The sequence below is a fragment of the Corylus avellana genome, chromosome 2, assembly GCF_965113065.1.
Source record: "Corylus avellana chromosome 2, dhCorAvel1.hap1.2, whole genome shotgun sequence".
NCBI lineage: Eukaryota > Viridiplantae > Streptophyta > Magnoliopsida > Fagales > Betulaceae > Corylus > Corylus avellana.
In genome coordinates, this window is record NC_142491.1 from 42,204,276 (window position 1) to 42,222,570 (window position 18,295).

Genomic DNA, 18,295 nt, shown 5'->3' on the forward strand with positions numbered 1-18,295 from the left:
TAATTAAAATTTGTTGTTCTTCATGGCACGACTGCACTTATTTAAGGATCAACGCTCCAGTATACAACAACCTCAATTAAGGCCCAAACACGTATAAATTAACAGACAGACTCTTCCATTGTTGTGTTGTGCATCAAAGTGCTCGGGAATCTTAAGGAAACCAATTAACCAAAGAGATGAAAGAAGGGTTCGTTGTGGAAGCTGGGTTCGTATTCCAAGAAGAAACTCATCTCACCGTCCTAAAGACCTCTCTTTTCTTCGCCGATGATGGCTTCACCGTCTATGATTGCAAGGGCGACTTGGTCTTACGGGTCGACTCGTACGGGCCCGGGCCCGAAGCCCTTGACAGCGGCGAAATCGTTCTCATGGACGGGAACGGAAGGTGCCTCCTCACTGTCCGCCGAAAGGTGATATAGCTTTTTTCTTTACGAACGAGATTCGACTGAGTGAGTCGAGACAGTTGTTAAAAATTAGGAAAATTTATAAATTTCCAGAAAAGGGTTGGCTCGGTTTCTGATTTGCATTAATGGGTAAATATTTGAATCCTCTTTTGCTAAAATTCATGCACAGAAATGGGCCGTCTTTGATTTTCTTGTTTCCTCATGGCCGAGTCAACTCGGACTCGGGGAGTAGTAATTACTTTTTGAAAGAGGGAGTAGTAATTACTAATTATATTGTGAAATACGTTAAACAAGTACGGTAACTAAAACTGTCGACGTGAAAATTTTGAGCGATTCCGACCGACTCGGTGAGTTAACTCAAAAATACTTTGATTTGTGAAACAGATGACGAGTCTGCATCAGCGGTGGGAGGGCTTTATAGGGGAGAGATACAGTCACCAGAAACCGATCTTCAGCGTGCGGAGATCCTCAATGATCGGACGGTCGACCTTGAGCGTGGAGGTGTTTAGGGACCCAGAGCCTCGTGAGGAGTACCAGATCGAGGGCAACTTTTCTCAACGCTGTTGCACGATCTTCAATGCGGAAATGGAATTAGTGGGTGAGATCCGACGCAAAGTGGATGCTTCCACCCACATGGTGCTTGGGAAGGACGCTTTCTCTCTTTGCATCAAGCCTGGCTTTGATGGGGCTTTTGCCATGGGATTGGTGCTCATTCTTGATCAGATCAACTGCGATGATTATGTTACTCAGGTAGTTCAGGTGGAGCCCGTCACAGATGATTCCGTTACTCAGGGAGTTCCGGTGGAGCCGGTCACAGATGATTAGTGGGATATTTTTTTGGCTTTGTTTTATGGCTCTTGACTCTAGATCTTTATTGTATTTTAGTATGGAAGATCTTTCAAGGAGTTACTCCTACCTGCTATTACATTTCCTGGAAGCCCTGCACATGCAAGCTGCTTACTTGTCTAGTACTGATCAAAAGATATCTTACTTAAAATAAAAATACTACAAATCTCAAATTTTATTTTTAAAAGTTGGTTCTTAAGGTGGTGTTTGGTGTTTTCAAATTTTATTTTTAAAAGTTGGTTCTTAAGGTGGTGTTTGGCGAACAACACCAAACACCACCACACTATTCATCTTATTTTTCAAAAAAATCAACATCAAAATATTTTCACTTTTTAGAGCATTCCTATTGAAAGAGCTAAATGTTACTTTTATCTAAAATAATTTTTCAAATTTTTAAAAAACCTCTTACATTGGATTAGCCAAAACAAAATGTAAAATAGATATTTGATTAAAAGAGCTAAAAAAAAAAAAAAAACTAAATGTAGCAGCACTTTTTAATTGAGCCATTTTATTTTTTATTGTTTATTTCACCTGTTTTTTCTTTTTCACAAATCTTTTCATACTTTTTCCTCTGCATGTTCTCTTTTTCCCATAACTTTTCTCATTTTTTCTCTCACATGTTCTTTTTATCCAAAATTTCTCTCTTAATAATATTTAAATGATATAGATAAAAATATAGCTAATCGGATATATAGACATTTAAAAATTCATTAGCTAAACTAGATAAAAGTGAGTTTTGAGGAGCTATTTTGCATAAAAATTTGGCTCCTCCATTGTGAATGCTCTTATATCACAGCATTTATTTTTTACTATTATTTAAATAAAAAAATCACTACAAAACAAAATTTTTTCACTTTTAAATACTAGTTTTTCACATTTCTATACTAATTATTACACTCATTTTTTTCTCTCACCAATCATAAACAGTGAATTGAAAAGAGAATGATGTTTACCAAACAAGGCCTTAGATGTGTCACTATCTCATGAGTTTGTGTCATACTTCCTAAAATAATAAATCTCATGAGATGATGATACATTATTTGAGAACTAATTTTTTTAAAAAAAAATTTATGATGTGTAGCACTCCTATACCTGAATTCTCATTTTAAACCCTTTAAATATCAAAACGAAAGTAATATTCACGTATAAAATATTGAAAAAGACGTGGGCATTTTTTGTAATTATAATAACTAGTACAGAAGTTCAATGGGTTACCAACAAAACGAGCTATGGAGAGACTCGAGAGAACTCGTAGCAAATATACACGGAGAGAAGTCTGTTCTGGGTTTAAAAAAAAAAAAAAAAAAAAGACAAGTCAAAAAAAATTGACCGAAATGTTTTTTTTGTCAAACTGTTTGGAGTATGCCGTAAGTTGTTGGGTAAAAACTACGGGTGAAATGTTATTGGTTATTGGGCACTCGGTTAATTGGTTATATAATAATCCGTCCGTACCCAATTATTCTGATTGGTTAACCTCTTTTTTTTTTTTTTTTTTTTTTTTTTTTTGCATTTTAGGTATTTGGCCTAATTTTTAGACTTAATTTAACTATTTTGTGCCCATTTAAAAAAAAAAAAAAAACCCTAAAAATGCCATAAAATTTCATTTTAAAAGCTTACATAATACATGAGATTAAACTACAACTACACTAACTACATATATGATATATCAACCGATTCAACTACAAATCTCATTCTTATCAGATTAAACACTAAATAGTAAATATTATCATGTCAAAAACAAACTCGAAGAAAACAATAAAAGCAAGTATGTAAAACAAACCAACAACCAAAATAGATACCTCCTTACAACAACAACAAACGTAAAGAAAAAAATATATACTATATTTTTTGTGAACCCTAGAGTAAAAAAATAGTAATAAATATATTAAATTTGAATATATATATATATATATATATATATATATATATATATACCCGGTTATACCGGTTATAACCCGAGTATTTAAAAACCCCAAAACCATAATTAGGTTGATATTAAATATTATCTATTTATAGGTTGATTATAATCATATATTGGGATTGTAGTGATTTGATTACCATACATTACCTTATAAACAGAAATAGGATCATCTCCAGTCCATAATGGACTGGAGAATATCAAGTTCATACTTAGGATTTCTTCTAAAAAATCTTATAGTCACAAATAGGACACATATCTCACTAATAAAAATAATAATAAAATATTATTTTAAATTAAGAAAAAAAAGGAAGGGGGTGGCTGGCCACCATAAAGGGTGGCCAGCCACTCCCATTTTGGGTTGAGCCACCCCCAATGGCCGGCCGAGCCAGGGGGTGGCCCAAAATGGGGGTGGCCGGCCACCCCTTATGGTGGCCAGCTACCCCCCTTTTTTTTTTCTTAATTTTTTTTTCAAAATTTAAAATAATATATTATTATTATTTTTATTAGTGGGATGTATGTCCCATTTGTGGCCATAGGATTTCTAAGAAGAAATCCTAACCATAATTAAACTGGATATTCTCCAGTCTATAATGGACTAAAGAGGATCATATTCCCTATAAGTAATGACATTTGTATTGTAGACAAATAAAGTTAATGAGCACAATGTAGCCATTAGAAGTATTCCGAGTGATGGACATAGATGCCTAACTCCGAACCACCTGTGAAATTCTTTATGTTCATTTTCTCCTTTGCTTCTACTCAAAATTTTGTTTGGCCCTTGGGATGGGCCACCCCCAAGGGCCAAAAAAGAAAAAAAAAAAAAAAAAAAAAAAAAATGTTTGGCCCTTGAGGGTGGCGCACACCCCCCCCCCCCCCCCCTCCCCTTTCGGCCTAGGGCAGGCTTCGGCCACCCCATGGCCCTTGGGGTGGTCCGGCCACCCCAAGGGCCAAATCTAAAAAAAAATAAAAATTTGCTTGGCCCTTGAGGGTGGCTGGACCACCCCCTTTAGGCCTAGGGCTGGCTTCAGTCACCCAAGACCGGTCGAAGCCACCCTCATGTCTTCAACCATTATGCTCACTTCAAGTCTTCAACCATAAATTCTTAGAAAGTTCCAAAACATTTTGCACCCAAACCCAATCACTAATTATTATTTATGAGATAAATATGTCAGAATAATTATTTTACTTGGCATACATTGATTGTGGGTTTTGGTTTCCTAAAACCGGTTGCATACATCCTAGAATGACAGGCTCAGATGCTGTTGTGTTGGATGATCACTACTGAGTTATTGAGTTTTATGCTCCTTTTGTTGAGTAGAATTATTGGGTTTTTACTAGAATAAGATTTAAGAAATAAAAATGCCAACTTTACAACTTTTTTTTTTTTTTTTTTTTATAATTAAGAAGGTGAGAAGGGGCGATCAGTGTAATTTCTCCCATTGAGCGTTACCATCGGGGTTCCCACCCGTTGTGGAATGTCCAGCGGGCGGGTGGGAACCCCGATGGACATTCCAACTTTACAACTTTGACATGTTAAAATTATTTTTTAGTGGCAAATATATGAGTTAATTTAGATAATAAACAAAATCATCTATCTCCATCCCATTTTAAAACGGCATGCACCAGAATAATCACAAACAAGCAAGCAAGGTAGATAGGGAGTGGGTATCACGAAGTGACGAATGGTTGGCTGATTTGAGTGGGTGCTGCTGCATTTTATATCCACCGTCCACGGATAAAAACCTCTGTTTTTTGTTATATTCTTCCGGTTCATGGATGGTTTCTACGTATAATTTATCCGCACGTAGAAGACAATTAGGGTGTTTTTGATTGAAAAGTGTTTTAACGTAGTATAAAGTGAAATCAATTTTGAGTTTTGTACGAGTTCTTTTGTGAAAAAATTTACCGTGAAAGTGGTCAATAAAGACGGTAAACAAATTATTTTCAGGTGATGCCACTGATATGGTGCAGGCAAGATGGGTTGTAAGCTTCACGTGGGTAGACAAGCTTTTAGAGCCATTCTCATGCAAGTAACCCTCTGTTCTATAGGCATGCAACACTACCCTTTGAAAGCATCTCCACCTGACGCAATTATGAACTTACTTCATGGATCCAGCTTAAAACAAAGAAATATGATAGTGTCACATCATGTGCCTCTTATGTGGCTTTTTATTTAAAAAAAAAAAAAAAATCAGAAACCTAATACAGTAATACTCGTGTTTTCCCCAAATACCCCAAATTTTTTTAAAAACCTATTAGGGTGGGTTTGATATAGTGATTTCGTAAGAATAATTTGTGTTTTTAAAAGATATTGCAAAACTTATGTCGTCTGGCATTACGATTTAAAAAGCATTTAATCTAAAATAGAAAAAAAAAAAAATTGTGATTTTTATAATTTAGGGGGTGCTTATTTGAAAAATCACGAATTTAAACCAAAATTATAATTTCACATAACAAATATTTGATGATAAAGTAAATCACTTTTTAACATGTTTTATTAAAGGCCTTTACAATTAAAAGAAATAGTGATTTCAAAAATGTAATTTTTTTTAAAATAAATTAATTAAAATCGCACATATTGAAACCGTAATTTCAAATGCACCCTAAGGGTCCGTTTTTTAAAGATATCTTAAAATGTAAGGTGTTTGACATTGCGATTTAAAAAATACTTAATTTAAAATAGGAAAAAAAAATCTGTGATTTGTATAAGCAGGTTAGAAGGTGCTTATTCTTCAAAAAGCGAATTTAAACAAAAATCATGATTTCGCATAACAAATATTTGATTAAAAAAAATATTTTTTAACATGTTTTACCAAATGCCTTTACGATTTTAAAAAGTTATAACAAATATTTGATAAAAAAAAATATTTTTTAAGATGTTTTACTAAACTCCTTTGCAATTTTAAAAAGTAGTGATTTCAAAAACACAATTTTTAAAATCGCACTTATTGAAACTGCAATCCCAAACGGACCTAACTCTCCCTCTCCCGTTGCTCTCCCTCCCTCGCTCACCCTCTCTCTCTCACTCCAGCCACCAGTGAAGCTCTCCCTCCCTAGTTCCTGTCTCTCTCACTTCAGCGCAAGGTTTTCGTCCACTGGTAAAGAAGAACGGGGCTTGCTCATGTCTCTCTCTCTCACTCCGGCGCAAGCCTTCCGGCCACCGGCAAAGAAGAAGGCTTTTCATCCGAATCATTTGGAGTTTTCTTTTTATCTAATTTTGCTTTGCAAAAACGAGGGTTGTTCGAAGGATTTGGGTATTTCATTAGTCTTCTGATTTGGGTATTTCTTTTCATCCGAATCATTTGAAGTTATCTAATTTTGCTTTGCAAAATCTAGGGTTGTTCGAAGGATTTGAGTATTTCTTTTGTTGGTTGTTTAAGGAATTATAATATTCATTTTCTGTCCTATCATGTATATTCAGGCTAAAGAAATACGAGTGTTAGGTTTCTTATAAAAATACAACAATCTTGATCATGATTCCGTGGATGTTAAAATTATAACCAAGACATACCAAGTGAAGTAGAAATTAATAATATCGGTAGTTTGGACAAGCTTACAGAAAGAGTTTTAGCATCAGGAACAGGAACCATGAGTACAACAAGCCATATTTATTGGCCAAAGTCCCTAAATATAGAACATACCTCCTTAAAGCTTCTGCATGTCTATGACTATGAGTTTAGACATGTTGCTTCACAGCATAGTCAGCCAGGTGAAATATTGAGACCTTAAGCACAACAGGGTTCCTCTTGATCAGCTCAAAGACACACACATCTCCTCCTTCTAAATTATTGTCTCTGCAAAACTGAGCCCACCCTATAGACCTTGCATTAGGTGATGAACACTTGTTACGGCACCAGGCATGCCAATGTTTTCCATCAGAAGTCTGGAGTTCGACAGACTCATGCCCAATAAGATACTTTTTAGCAAATCCACAAGGCACATACTGCACAAGGAAAGAATTAAGGATTGAAATAAGCATATTCAAAAGCGATATTTGAGAAACATGATCACATCATGTGCAAAGGCTCACCAAAGAACGAATTCCGCCTATATTCTTTTTCCCCGCGAAGGCCATGAACGAAGGACTTTCAGGATTCAACATTCTCGCTGCTTCGATCGCTCTCTCTCTTCTTGTGGGCATCAAGACTCTTCCTTTTGAAGATGTGCCAGAAAATCTTTCCCTACTGTATCTTCCTCTATCTACTTCATGTTTTGCAGACAGCTTATCTGGGTCAGACATTTCATTTTCTTGTTTCAACTTGTCATGCCTTAATTTTTTTGCATCATCTGATTCCATTACGTCCACCGGATCTTCCAATTCACCATCCTTGCTCCATGTAGATGGAATTTCAGTTGCAGTATTATCAAATACAAGAACATGGAATTTTGAATTTCCTTCATATCTGAAGACTACAAAGTAGCCATAATGAATAGAATGGTATTCCATAAAATCCTGCCAACCATCATTAAACCAAATCCCGTTGTTGGCTTTCTCCAATCCCACTTGCCAAAAATTACCATAGTGATCGGTGAGTGTAGCCACAGCAGACAGTTCATCCCCAAATTCCATTACAAACTTTACAGGGATCCTCTGCAGCCACCAAAGCAAGTTATATTGTCTCAATTACAATGTGAAATAAAATCAAGGAAACACGTGATGCGGAAAAATATATGGTTTCTAATCATTACAAATGTAAAATAACTGAGCCTTGGTGACGTGCTGCACAATCCAGAAACTTCAATTGAACTTTTTAAAGGTTGATCTGCCTTCTGGTGTCTCCCCTTGTTATGAATTTTTTGGCCAAGTAAAAGCTACCTAAGCATATCTAATGGCAAGGCAATACCATTAAAATGAAACAATGGAAAAACATACTTAGACAACTCGTTTCAAGGTTTCATACTTAGACAACTCGGAAAAACATACTTAAACAATGTTAAAATAAACCCAGAACAGCCAAAAAAAAAAAAAAAAATGAAACAACAAAAGGTCTGAGCACGAAACAATCATCTGTTTCAACAATGTTTATAGATATATAAGCAATGCAATTAAGACCCAGAGAGATCAAGTCCCCCTGCGGATCCAGCCCAAAATCACCATCAAAATTCTATAAATCAATTGAGGGAAAAAAAAATTGAAACCAAATTCGTGACATGCAGTGTATGGGTTCTTCTTCAAACACACAAGAACTAAGCAAATCCATCGCTAATTTACTGCAACTGCAAGCAACAGCACTAGAATATTCAAGAAATGAAAAACAGACAAACAAACAAGCAAGCAACGTAGAGAGAAGGCATTACCAGTTTCCTGTCGCGAATGGTAGAGGGGAGTATGACCTTGAAGAAGTGCGAGGGTCTCCTACCCGCCATAGAACTTGACGGCCGGTGGTCATAGCTCCGGTCCGGCACCACTCTAGTCCGGCGAGTCCTTGATTTCTTAGCTGCCATAGTAATTAGTAAGTAAGAAAAGTGTTATGACGATTGTTGATTGATCCCACGGTGGAAATGCCTCGAAGCAACTCTGCTCCCCTCAGGATCAACCGTGTTCGAGAGCTCGCAGTGGCTAATTTAACTGGTGGTAAATGGCTAAATGCAACGCAACTTTCACACCCACCGATTTTATGAGAAGATGTAGTGCTTTCTATATATATAAATTAGAAAATGCTTGTTGTATAGTTTTTATTAAATTTTCTTATAAATTAACGTGATAATTTATAATTAATTAATTAATTAATTAATTACTCCATTATCTTATAAGAGAATTAAGAATTTCTCACTGACAGAAATTCATGATATCCTGAATAGCGACAATAAATTGAATCTTTTAAGGTGTATGACAGTAAGTCAGTAATTGCATTGGTCCTTGACTGAGTTGACTCCTTGGCAATCTTGACAGATGGTCCACATGGACAAGTCGACAATAAATTGATTCTTTCAAGTTTCAACTCCTTTTTAGTTTTTACAGACGTCCAACTCAACTGCATTATCACCAAACATAATATATAATTATTTTAATTTATTGTGTAATGAAATAAATTAAAAAAATATCAATGCTCAAAACAATTTAAAAATATGAAAAATACATCAACATCCCTCAAATTACCATCTTATTACAATATTAGCATTGTTAATATTCATTTCAACAATGAATTGTTGAAATATTAATGATTTACAATAAGAAGTTTGAGGGAATATTTATGTTTTTCCCTAAAAAATATTAATGATTTTGCAATTTAGCTTTAAATAAGATTTGGATTCTAATCCATTATGGATGTGAGATTTAGGATCCGGAATAAACAATTGGATCGGACTAGGTAATACTAAGTATAGCTAATTTTTTGTTTAGTAACACTCTATTCCTGGGAATAGTCTATTCTCATAAGACTATTTAATCTCATACACACAAGGTTAACTAAGCCACTAAAAAATGAGTGGCTTAGCTAATCATTTACTGTAGGATTAAAATTATTGTGTAAATTGCCACAAAACCCCCCACCCTTTTCACACCCATGATCTCTCTTCTCTGCGCAATGTGTCTCTCTCCCCTTCTCTTCTCTTCAATCTCTCTTTTCTATTTATTGGATATTTCGTTCTCTCTCCGATTGTTTATATTTCGTTCTCTCTTTCTTTCTCTATCTCACCGTTTCTCGTTTTTGCGTCTCTATATTTCATTCTCTTTTTTCTCTTATTCTTTTGGTACAGTTTTTCTGTAACTGCAAACAGATTTTTTTTATTCTTTGTACTGTTTCTCAATTTTTTTTTTTTTTTTTTGTTGACTATGTTTTGTTATTTCTTTTGATTCTTTGTAGCGTTTCTGCATAGTTTATATGTACCAATATATTTTTTTATTATGATTCACTGTACCAATATGGGTCCATTTATATGTTTTTTTTTTTTTTTTTTTTTCTCTGAATCATGAATTTTGTCTGATTCACTGAATTATAAAACTAAAACGGGTATATATATATATACAGTTAGATCTTACCGTTTCCGCAGAGTCTATATGTTTTTTTTTTTTTTAAAAAAAAAAAAAAACTAAATTATAATATATTATGTTTCTTGGATTTTTTTTATTTTTTTTCTCCATCTATATGTTTGATTCTCTGTTTCTGCATAGTTTAAACTAAAACGGATTTTTTTTTCTCTGATTCACTGGTTCTCTCTTCTCTGATATATATATATATATATATATATATATATATATATTTGTTTATGTTTCAAAAAAAAAAGATAAAAAAAAAGTCTTTACTAATATAAATTGTATTTGTATTATAAGGGTATTTTAAGAAATTTTATCACAATACGATTCCATTCACTAATATATTGCATTGTACCAAACGAAGGAATATAATTAGCTAGTATATTCCAGCGTTACAACTAAACAGATGAATAAGAATAGTTAATCTATTTCATACTCTTCTATTCCCAGTAGTAGCTAATTATTTTTCAATGAACTAGACAATCCATGAACAAAATGTTATACCAATAAAAGAATCTTTACCATCACACTTTTTGCCATATTTTCCTCTGTTTAAAAACTTGCAATATGAGTGTACGATGTATCAATTCCTTTCAATTATCCTATTGTTATAATTTTCCATTAACTCCAACCACTAACAATTGAAATGTTTGTTTCTTATACCATGTAAAATTTATAAAAACACAAACATGACTTTAATTGAAAAAAAAAAATAAAAATTAAAGAATGAAAAAAATGAAAAAAAAATTTAACATTTTCTCTTTTCCTTTTTCTTTTATTATTATTATTATATAAACGTAATATTTTGATATTTTTACTTATTCCATTATGATTTAATAAAAAATCATAACATCGATGATTTAAAGTGGATGATATATTAGATATCCATATTGCAAAATTTCAAACTTCGAGAACTTGGCAATTTTAGGGGTTAAAGTTGAAGTTTTCTTTTTTTTTTTTTTTTGGGAAAATTACAATTTACACCCTAAAGCTGACACCAATTTTCAATTCAAACACCAAAGTTTCAATTTTTACAATCCACCCCCACAAAGTTTCAATTTTTTTCAATTCGACCAATATTATCTCAAAATTCCCATATTGCCCCTAATTTTTATTTTATATTTTAAATTTTTATGGGAAAAAAAAAACAAATTTGGAGGGTGCAAAAATGGCTAGATGGCCAAAGGGTTGGCTACGGCCACCCTGATTTTTTTTTAAATTTTTTTATAAAAAAAAAAAGGGCAATATGGAAAGTTTTTGATACAATTGGTCAAATTGCAAAAATTTGAAACTTTGGAGAGTGGATTGTCAAAATTGAAACTTTGATATTCGAATTGAAAAACGCTGTCAACTTTGGGGGGGTAAACTGTAATTTTCTCTTTTGTTTTCAAAAGTTTGGTAACAATTTTATACTCATTGCCCCCGGATATACAAACATTTGCGATTATTCCCTCTCAACCGCAATTACTGTAAGTAGTTATCATTTTTAAGTAACCACGACTTCTTTAAGTGGTTATCATTTTTAAGTAACCGCAAACACTAAGCCGGTTAGCGGTCAATCACAACCGGCAGTTATATGGTAATTGAAAGCATGTTAGTAACCACTTACCGCATTTCAAGTAATGAACCTTTTGAGTAATTTTTAGAGTTTTGAGCATCTTTTAGACTTTTTTCCGCATGTGTTGCTTTAAACACTACTCAAATGTTATTATCTTTAAATTATATATATATATATATAAACTGATTAACCGTAATTAACCACTTTTGCCGTAATAAACCCATCCTTGGGCCGATATGTGTTGTGACTTGCTATGACTCATTATGGGACTTGAAGTTTGGGGGATTAAATTTATTCTCAATTTTGCTTTTATAATTGAATTTGAACCACACAAAGTTTAGAGTGTTGTTTACTTTCAGCTCTTTATTTTTTGCTTTTATCTAAAATTTTAACAAAACTCATAAACAACTTTTCCTCTCAACATTAAATTTAACCATACCCAACCATGCTCTCCATATCCCCCCCCCCCCCCCCCCCTCCCAAAAAAAAAAGGAAATTTATTTGTTTTTAAATTTAATTTTCACTCTCTTCCATCACTCACCCTGGTTTTTACTTCTATCTCTCTGTCTCTTTCTCTCTCTCCTTACGACGCAAGTTTCTGCAGGTGTACGTTAATTAAATGCAAAAAAAAGAATAACGAATACAGAAAATAAAATCATGTTTCCTTTGCTGTCCAACTTCCTTTTCTACTTGTTTTCCTTTTTCATATGCTGCCAGATATTTCTTTGACAAGTTTAGCCAAACTTTCCTTTTCTACAATATATTTCTTTGGCTGTCATTACCGTTTCTTCAAGATTATCATCATGATTCACGGCTTCTACTCCACCATTTAGTGCCTTGGATGTCATTACCGTTGCTGCATGATTCACGGTAGAGATAACTTGGTTAATACTATGCGCTGGTGATGGGACTCTCAGGCTGGAGTCCCATTTAGTTAAAGTAAAAAAAAATTACTTAATTATTTAACGGAAAATTTTTTAAATTAAATTTAGAGAAAATTTAAAGTCTGACGGCACCTGTCCAAGTCCAACACATTGATGATCTGAAAGACCACAAAAATTAGCCTCCGAAGAAAAACAAAAAAAAACATAACATCAGACAAGAAGCATCGCACCAGATCCTGAGTGTTTAGACTAGTTAACTAAGTTATAAGATATTTGTTGTCAAAAGTCAGCCACGTGAAATATTGAGACGTTAAGCACAATAGGGTTCTTGTTGATGAGCTCCAAGACACACACATCTCCTCTTTGTAAATTATTGTCTATGCAAAACTGAGTCCATCCCTTCCCTATATTCTTTGCTGAATTCGGGTGATCATGGTCATAGCACCTGGCATCCCATTGTTTTCCATCAGAGTTTTGAAGTTTGACAAACGCATGCCCACTAAGATACTTGACAGCAAATTTCGCAGGCACATACTGCACAACAAACAAGGATTGAAATATGTATATTCAAACAATAATTTGAAAACCACAATCAAATCTTGTAGAAAGGCTCACCAAGTTATATCGATGCATATGACGAGAGATGGCCATGAACGAAGGACATGTAGGCTTCAACATTCTGGCTGCTTGGATTGCTCTCTCCCTTCCTGCTTCGATTGCTCTCTCCCTTCCTTCTGAAGACGACCCGCCGGAAAATCTTTTTCCAACAAACGTTTCTATATTTTCTTCATGTTTTGCGGACAACTCATCCGAGTGAGACATTTCTTGCCTCGATTTTGTTGCATCATCTAAGTCTATTATGTCCACCGGATCTTCCAATTCACAATCTTCTCTCCATGGATACTGAATCTCAGTTGCAGTATTATCAAATACAAGAACATGGAATTTTGAATTTCCTTCATATCTGAAGACTAAAAAGTAGCCATAATGAATAGAATGGTAGTCCATAAACTCCTTCCAACCATCATGGAACCAAATCTCCCTGTTGGGTTTCTCCAATCCCACTTTCCAAAAATGACCATTGGGCACAGTGAGCGTAGCAACATCAGACAATTCATTCCCAAATTCCATTACAAACTTTACAGGGATCTTCTGCAACCACCAAAGTAATATTCAAGAAATGAGAAGACAGAAAACAAGCATGCAACTAACTGAACTAAGCAAGGAGTGAGACGGCATTACCAGTTTCTTGTCGTGAATGGTAGAGGGGAGTATGACCTTGAAGAAGTGGGAGGGTCTCCTACCCGCCATACTACTTGACGGCCGGTGATAATAGCTCCGGTTGGGCACCACTCTAGTCCGGCGAGTCCTTGCCATATATAGTAAGAAAAGTCTGATCACGATGGTTATTTGATTTGATCCCACGGTGGAAATGCCTCGACGACGTTACTCTGCTCCCCCTCAGGATCTGTTAGAGAGTTCGAAGTGGTTGAATTTAAGTAGGCATTCTTAGCTGAAGCAATTTATTATTCTTACCAGCCATTCTCATGATTCACAGTGAGAGTGGGAAAATACCGATGGTAAATTGAATCTTTTAAGGTGATAAATGGTAATTGCATTGGAACTTATCAAAACAACAGCAATGACATTTATGAGTGTGCTGTAAAAAGTTATGAGAGGAGAATCATCACCGCCAAGAAAGAGTTTTGAACCTTTTTTTTTTAAAAAAAAAAAAAAAAAAAAAATAGTCCACTTAGGTACCTTAAAAGGGTTTAATTTTTGATAAAAGTAAACGAATTTTGTTCATTTGTTCATTAAGATTAGAATGTGTACGCAGTTGGAGTTTGTTCATTTTGCATCTTATATATGCACCTGTGTAGTTGTGTACTTTGACATCTGTCTTTCTAACAGGATAACTACATTATGTGCAAAACTAGAACATCATTGTAGCCCATTATCGGGTGCATGAGGTGGATGAGATATCTTTATAAGTGTCTGAAGCTGGTCATCAAATTGCCTGAGATGCTAAGAGAATTCCCATTCAGTGATGGGCTTTTGCTTCAGCAGAAAAGTGCTCTTTTTTCATATTATATCTTGCGTTATTAGACGATCGATCATATATATATATATATATATATTTGTTTACTTCGAACGAATGCATTTAGGTAGGGAAGTAAAAAGTAATTTTATTTTTTGAATTTATAAAAAATGCTGCTAAGAATGCTTTTACACCCTTAATTTTTTTAACAGATATTTTTCCTTGGTACGTTAATCATTTTTTTAAACTTATTGAATTATAATTATCAAAACTTCAAGCAAAAATAACATAAATATTTGTTTTTACGCATTACATGCTTGCTTCTTTAGATCAGAGTGTTTCTCCAACCTGTCCTTAGTTCTTTTAGTTTTGGGGAAAGTCCACATAACCCTCTCAAATTACCATTCAATTGACAATGTCTCCCCCAAACTTTTCATTGTGACAATGTCCCCCCCAAACTACAAAAAATTGTCAATGTTCTCCCCAATGACGAAATTACCCTCAGTAATTTTTTTTTTTTAATAAAAAAAAAAGAAACTAAAACTTCTAGAAAAAACCTAAAACTAACCAAAAAAAAAAACCCAAACGTTCGCCAATTTTATTTTTTAAATCAATTTTATAAGAAAAAAACTAAAAAATTTCAATTTTTTTTTTTTTTTTTTTTTTTATAAAAATTGAAAATTTTAGTTTATTTTTATTTTTGTTTTATAATTTTATTCAAATAAAAATTTACGTTTAAAAAAATAAAATTTTCATTTAATAAAATGAAATTTTTTGTTTTTTAAAACTAAATAAAAAATAGTTTTTTTAAAAAAAAAATTAAAAATTAAAAATTTTTGTTTAAAAAATATTATTTTTTAAAAAAATATTATTTTTAAATTAAAATTTTTCGTTTTTTTTAAAAATTAATATTTTTTAAAAAATTTATAGGGGTATTTTTGTCTTATTGAGAAATTTATAGGGGCATTTTTGTTTTATTGCTAGTCTTGAGGGAAACATTAACAATATTTTAATAGTTTGAAGGGAATATTATCACGATTGAAAGTTTTAGAGAAACATTGTCAATTTGATAGTAGTTTATTTTTCTAAGCAATACACGCATGCTGGCAGAGCAGCCTCCATAAAAGAACCATCAATACCAGCGGTTGAGAGCAGCTTTTACATGCATTAAAGATCAATTTAAAGGCTTTTTTTTTTTTCTTTTAAATAGTATTATTATTATTAGCTCTTTAATTGATAAATCAATGCAACTCTTTCAGTGAATTTTTTTTAATCACTTATAAGGGCATACAAAAGTTTTTTAAAACAGAAAACAGGCTAGTTAATTAAATACTTCTAATTTATTTTCCTTTTTATTGGAGAGATACTAGATGTATCGGTGGAAATTTACCTTTTCTCAATTCATTAAGTTTTTTAATATTCAGTGAACACGAAATTCAATATCAATACATTACCAACTCAAGGCAAAATTTAATATCAATACACGATTGCAAATTCACTTGCGGATCCTTTCCGGTCTAAAATGAATTGGAGACTATCTAGTTTATAGTTAAGATTTTTAAAAATAAATCTTAAGGTCACAAATAAGACACGTATCACACTAATAAAAAATAAAATAAGATATTATTTAAAATTTCAAAAATAAACAAATTAATAAAAAAAAACAATGAGTGGTTGGCCACCCCAATTTAGCTAGGGGTGGCTTGAGCCACACCTAATGGCTAGCCAGGGGTGGGCCATGGCCTATGGGAGTGGTTTGGCCACCTCTTTTTGTAAGTTGAGGATGGCCAAACCACCCCCAAGAGCCTTGGGGGTGGCTCGGCCACTCCCGTTGGACCTGAGAGTGGCTTCGACCACCCCCTATGGCTAAGATAGGGTGGCCAACCACCCTATTATTTATTTATTTTTTTTTTAAAATCTTAAATAATATATATATATATATATATATTTTATTAGATTGACACGTGTTCCATATATTTGTGGCTTTAGGATTTTTGAGAAAAAGTCCTAGCCATGAGTGGGACTGGAGATGATCTTGTTGTGAGTGCACGTGTGAGTGTTGTGTCCCACATTGAGAAAATATAAAAGAAAATAGTGCTTAATATACCTAAGTGGACTTTAACCCATTAGCTTAAGCTTTTGGGCTAGCGTTGTGTTCAATTATGTATATTAATGTACGCTTGGTAAAAAAATCCATAATCCCTTTATCTCCCAGGGACGAGTGTCTGGATGTGTCACGTTTAGAGTTGTGTCTCTACCCACAACTCGGGTTTAGAGTTGTATCTGCATCCACAACTCTTAATGCAAGACACTCTTGAAAATGTAAGAAGACTTACAAGCGAGGGAAAGTTTGGTCAATGTGAAGAAACTCACAAGTGAGGGGGAGATTGTTGTGAGTGCACTTGTGAGTGTTGTGTCCCACATTGAGAAAATATAAAAGAAAGTAGTGCTTAATATACCTAAGTGGACTTTAGCTCATTAGCTTAGACTTTTAGTCTAGAGTTGTGTTCAATTATGTATATTAATGTACTCTTGGTAAAAAAAACTCCATAATCGATTTATCTCCCAACAAATAAGTGGGCTTAAGTCATATTTATCTATAAGAAGATAATGTTAGTTTTAAAAGGAGTCCAAGAACAACTTGGAATTGGATTTTTTGGAGAAAACGTGTGTGGATAAACTTGTGGGTTGCAATGCTTATATTCGTTATGGAAAAAACTTTGTATTTATGATGGTTTCGTTTTCCCAGCAGCAATTGGAATAGAATTGTTTCTCCTCTTTTTTATTGATTAAGCCTCAATAAAAGGACATATAGTCTTTGGTTGAGATTATCCGGAAAATCCAAATTGGTGAGAGCACTTTGTGGCATTTACAAAGTGTTGAGAGTTTTTCTTTACTGGGTATTTGAGAGGGACAGTTGAGTGGGGTGTACAAGGGGTTAAGGGCTTGAATTTGAGATCTTAAACTTGAACAGTTCAGACTTGTACCATTGTACTAAATATTTCTTAATAGTAAAGAAGGAGACCGGATCACGCCCCGTGGACGTAGGCATATTGCCAAACCACGTAAACTTTTTGTGTACGTGTGTGATTGGTGTGTGTTTTTGTAGTGTCCCAGAATTTTCAAAGCTATTTAAATAGATTATTTTGATAATGATGTTATTTTAATATCCATTGTAGCTAAGGATTTTAATTCTTGGGAAATTTATGAGAGTGGTAATTAGAGAATGGTAATTGGTGAAATAATAGGATAGTAAATGGTAGGTATAAGGATGGTAGAATAAGAAGGTAGAATAGTATAGGTAGAATAGTATAGGGTTGGTAGAATAGTATAGGGTTGGTGAAATAGTATAGGGTTGGTGAAATAGTAAAATGAGGGTATAATTGTAAATTGAAGGTATAATAGTATTTGATTTTCTCCTATAAATAGAGCTCTTCTCCTTCACAATTTTCACCACTCATCTCCTCTCCCATCTCTTGCATATATTCTTCCTTCTTCCGCTTTTTACTCGGTCTTTCTTCTTTCTAAGAGTGTTTACTCAGAACAGAGAGAGAAAGGGCGAGACCAAGCGCTACAAGAAAGAAAGAACACAAGAGATAGCGGACTTTAGAAATTAGTTTCAAAAGATATACTAGTGGTGTTAGTCATATTGGAGCAACTAGATTCCTTCA

General features: G+C 33.7%; 3 protein-coding genes across 3 annotated transcripts; 1 reads left to right on the forward strand and 2 right to left on the reverse strand.

Moving 5' to 3' along the window:
- The first annotated feature begins 32 nt into the window (after positions 1-32).
- LOC132167603 (protein LURP-one-related 5-like) lies at positions 33-1,367 on the forward strand. Its single transcript, XM_059578611.2, has 2 exons — positions 33-407; positions 786-1,367. Exons 1-2 carry the CDS (start codon positions 177-179, stop codon positions 1,224-1,226), a joined length of 672 nt encoding a protein of 223 aa, XP_059434594.2. The 5' UTR covers positions 33-176; the 3' UTR covers positions 1,227-1,367.
- A 5,268-nt stretch (positions 1,368-6,635) lies between these two features.
- On the reverse strand, positions 6,636-8,788 carry LOC132185451 (B3 domain-containing transcription factor VRN1). The gene is made up of 3 exons (XM_059599223.2): positions 8,467-8,788; positions 7,199-7,759; positions 6,636-7,111 (listed from the first exon to the last, which is right to left on the reverse strand). Exons 1-3 carry the CDS (start codon positions 8,611-8,613, stop codon positions 6,845-6,847), a joined length of 975 nt encoding a protein of 324 aa, XP_059455206.2. The 5' UTR covers positions 8,614-8,788; the 3' UTR covers positions 6,636-6,844.
- Positions 8,789-12,865: 4,077 nt separating this feature from the next.
- Positions 12,866-14,079, reverse strand: LOC132171416 (B3 domain-containing transcription factor VRN1-like). The gene is made up of 3 exons (XM_059582759.2): positions 13,829-14,079; positions 13,202-13,738; positions 12,866-13,120 (listed from the first exon to the last, which is right to left on the reverse strand). The coding sequence occupies exons 1-3, from the start codon at positions 13,961-13,963 to the stop codon at positions 12,866-12,868; spliced, it is 927 nt and encodes a 308-aa protein (XP_059438742.2). The 5' UTR covers positions 13,964-14,079.
- Between the last annotated feature and the right edge of the window lie 4,216 nt (positions 14,080-18,295).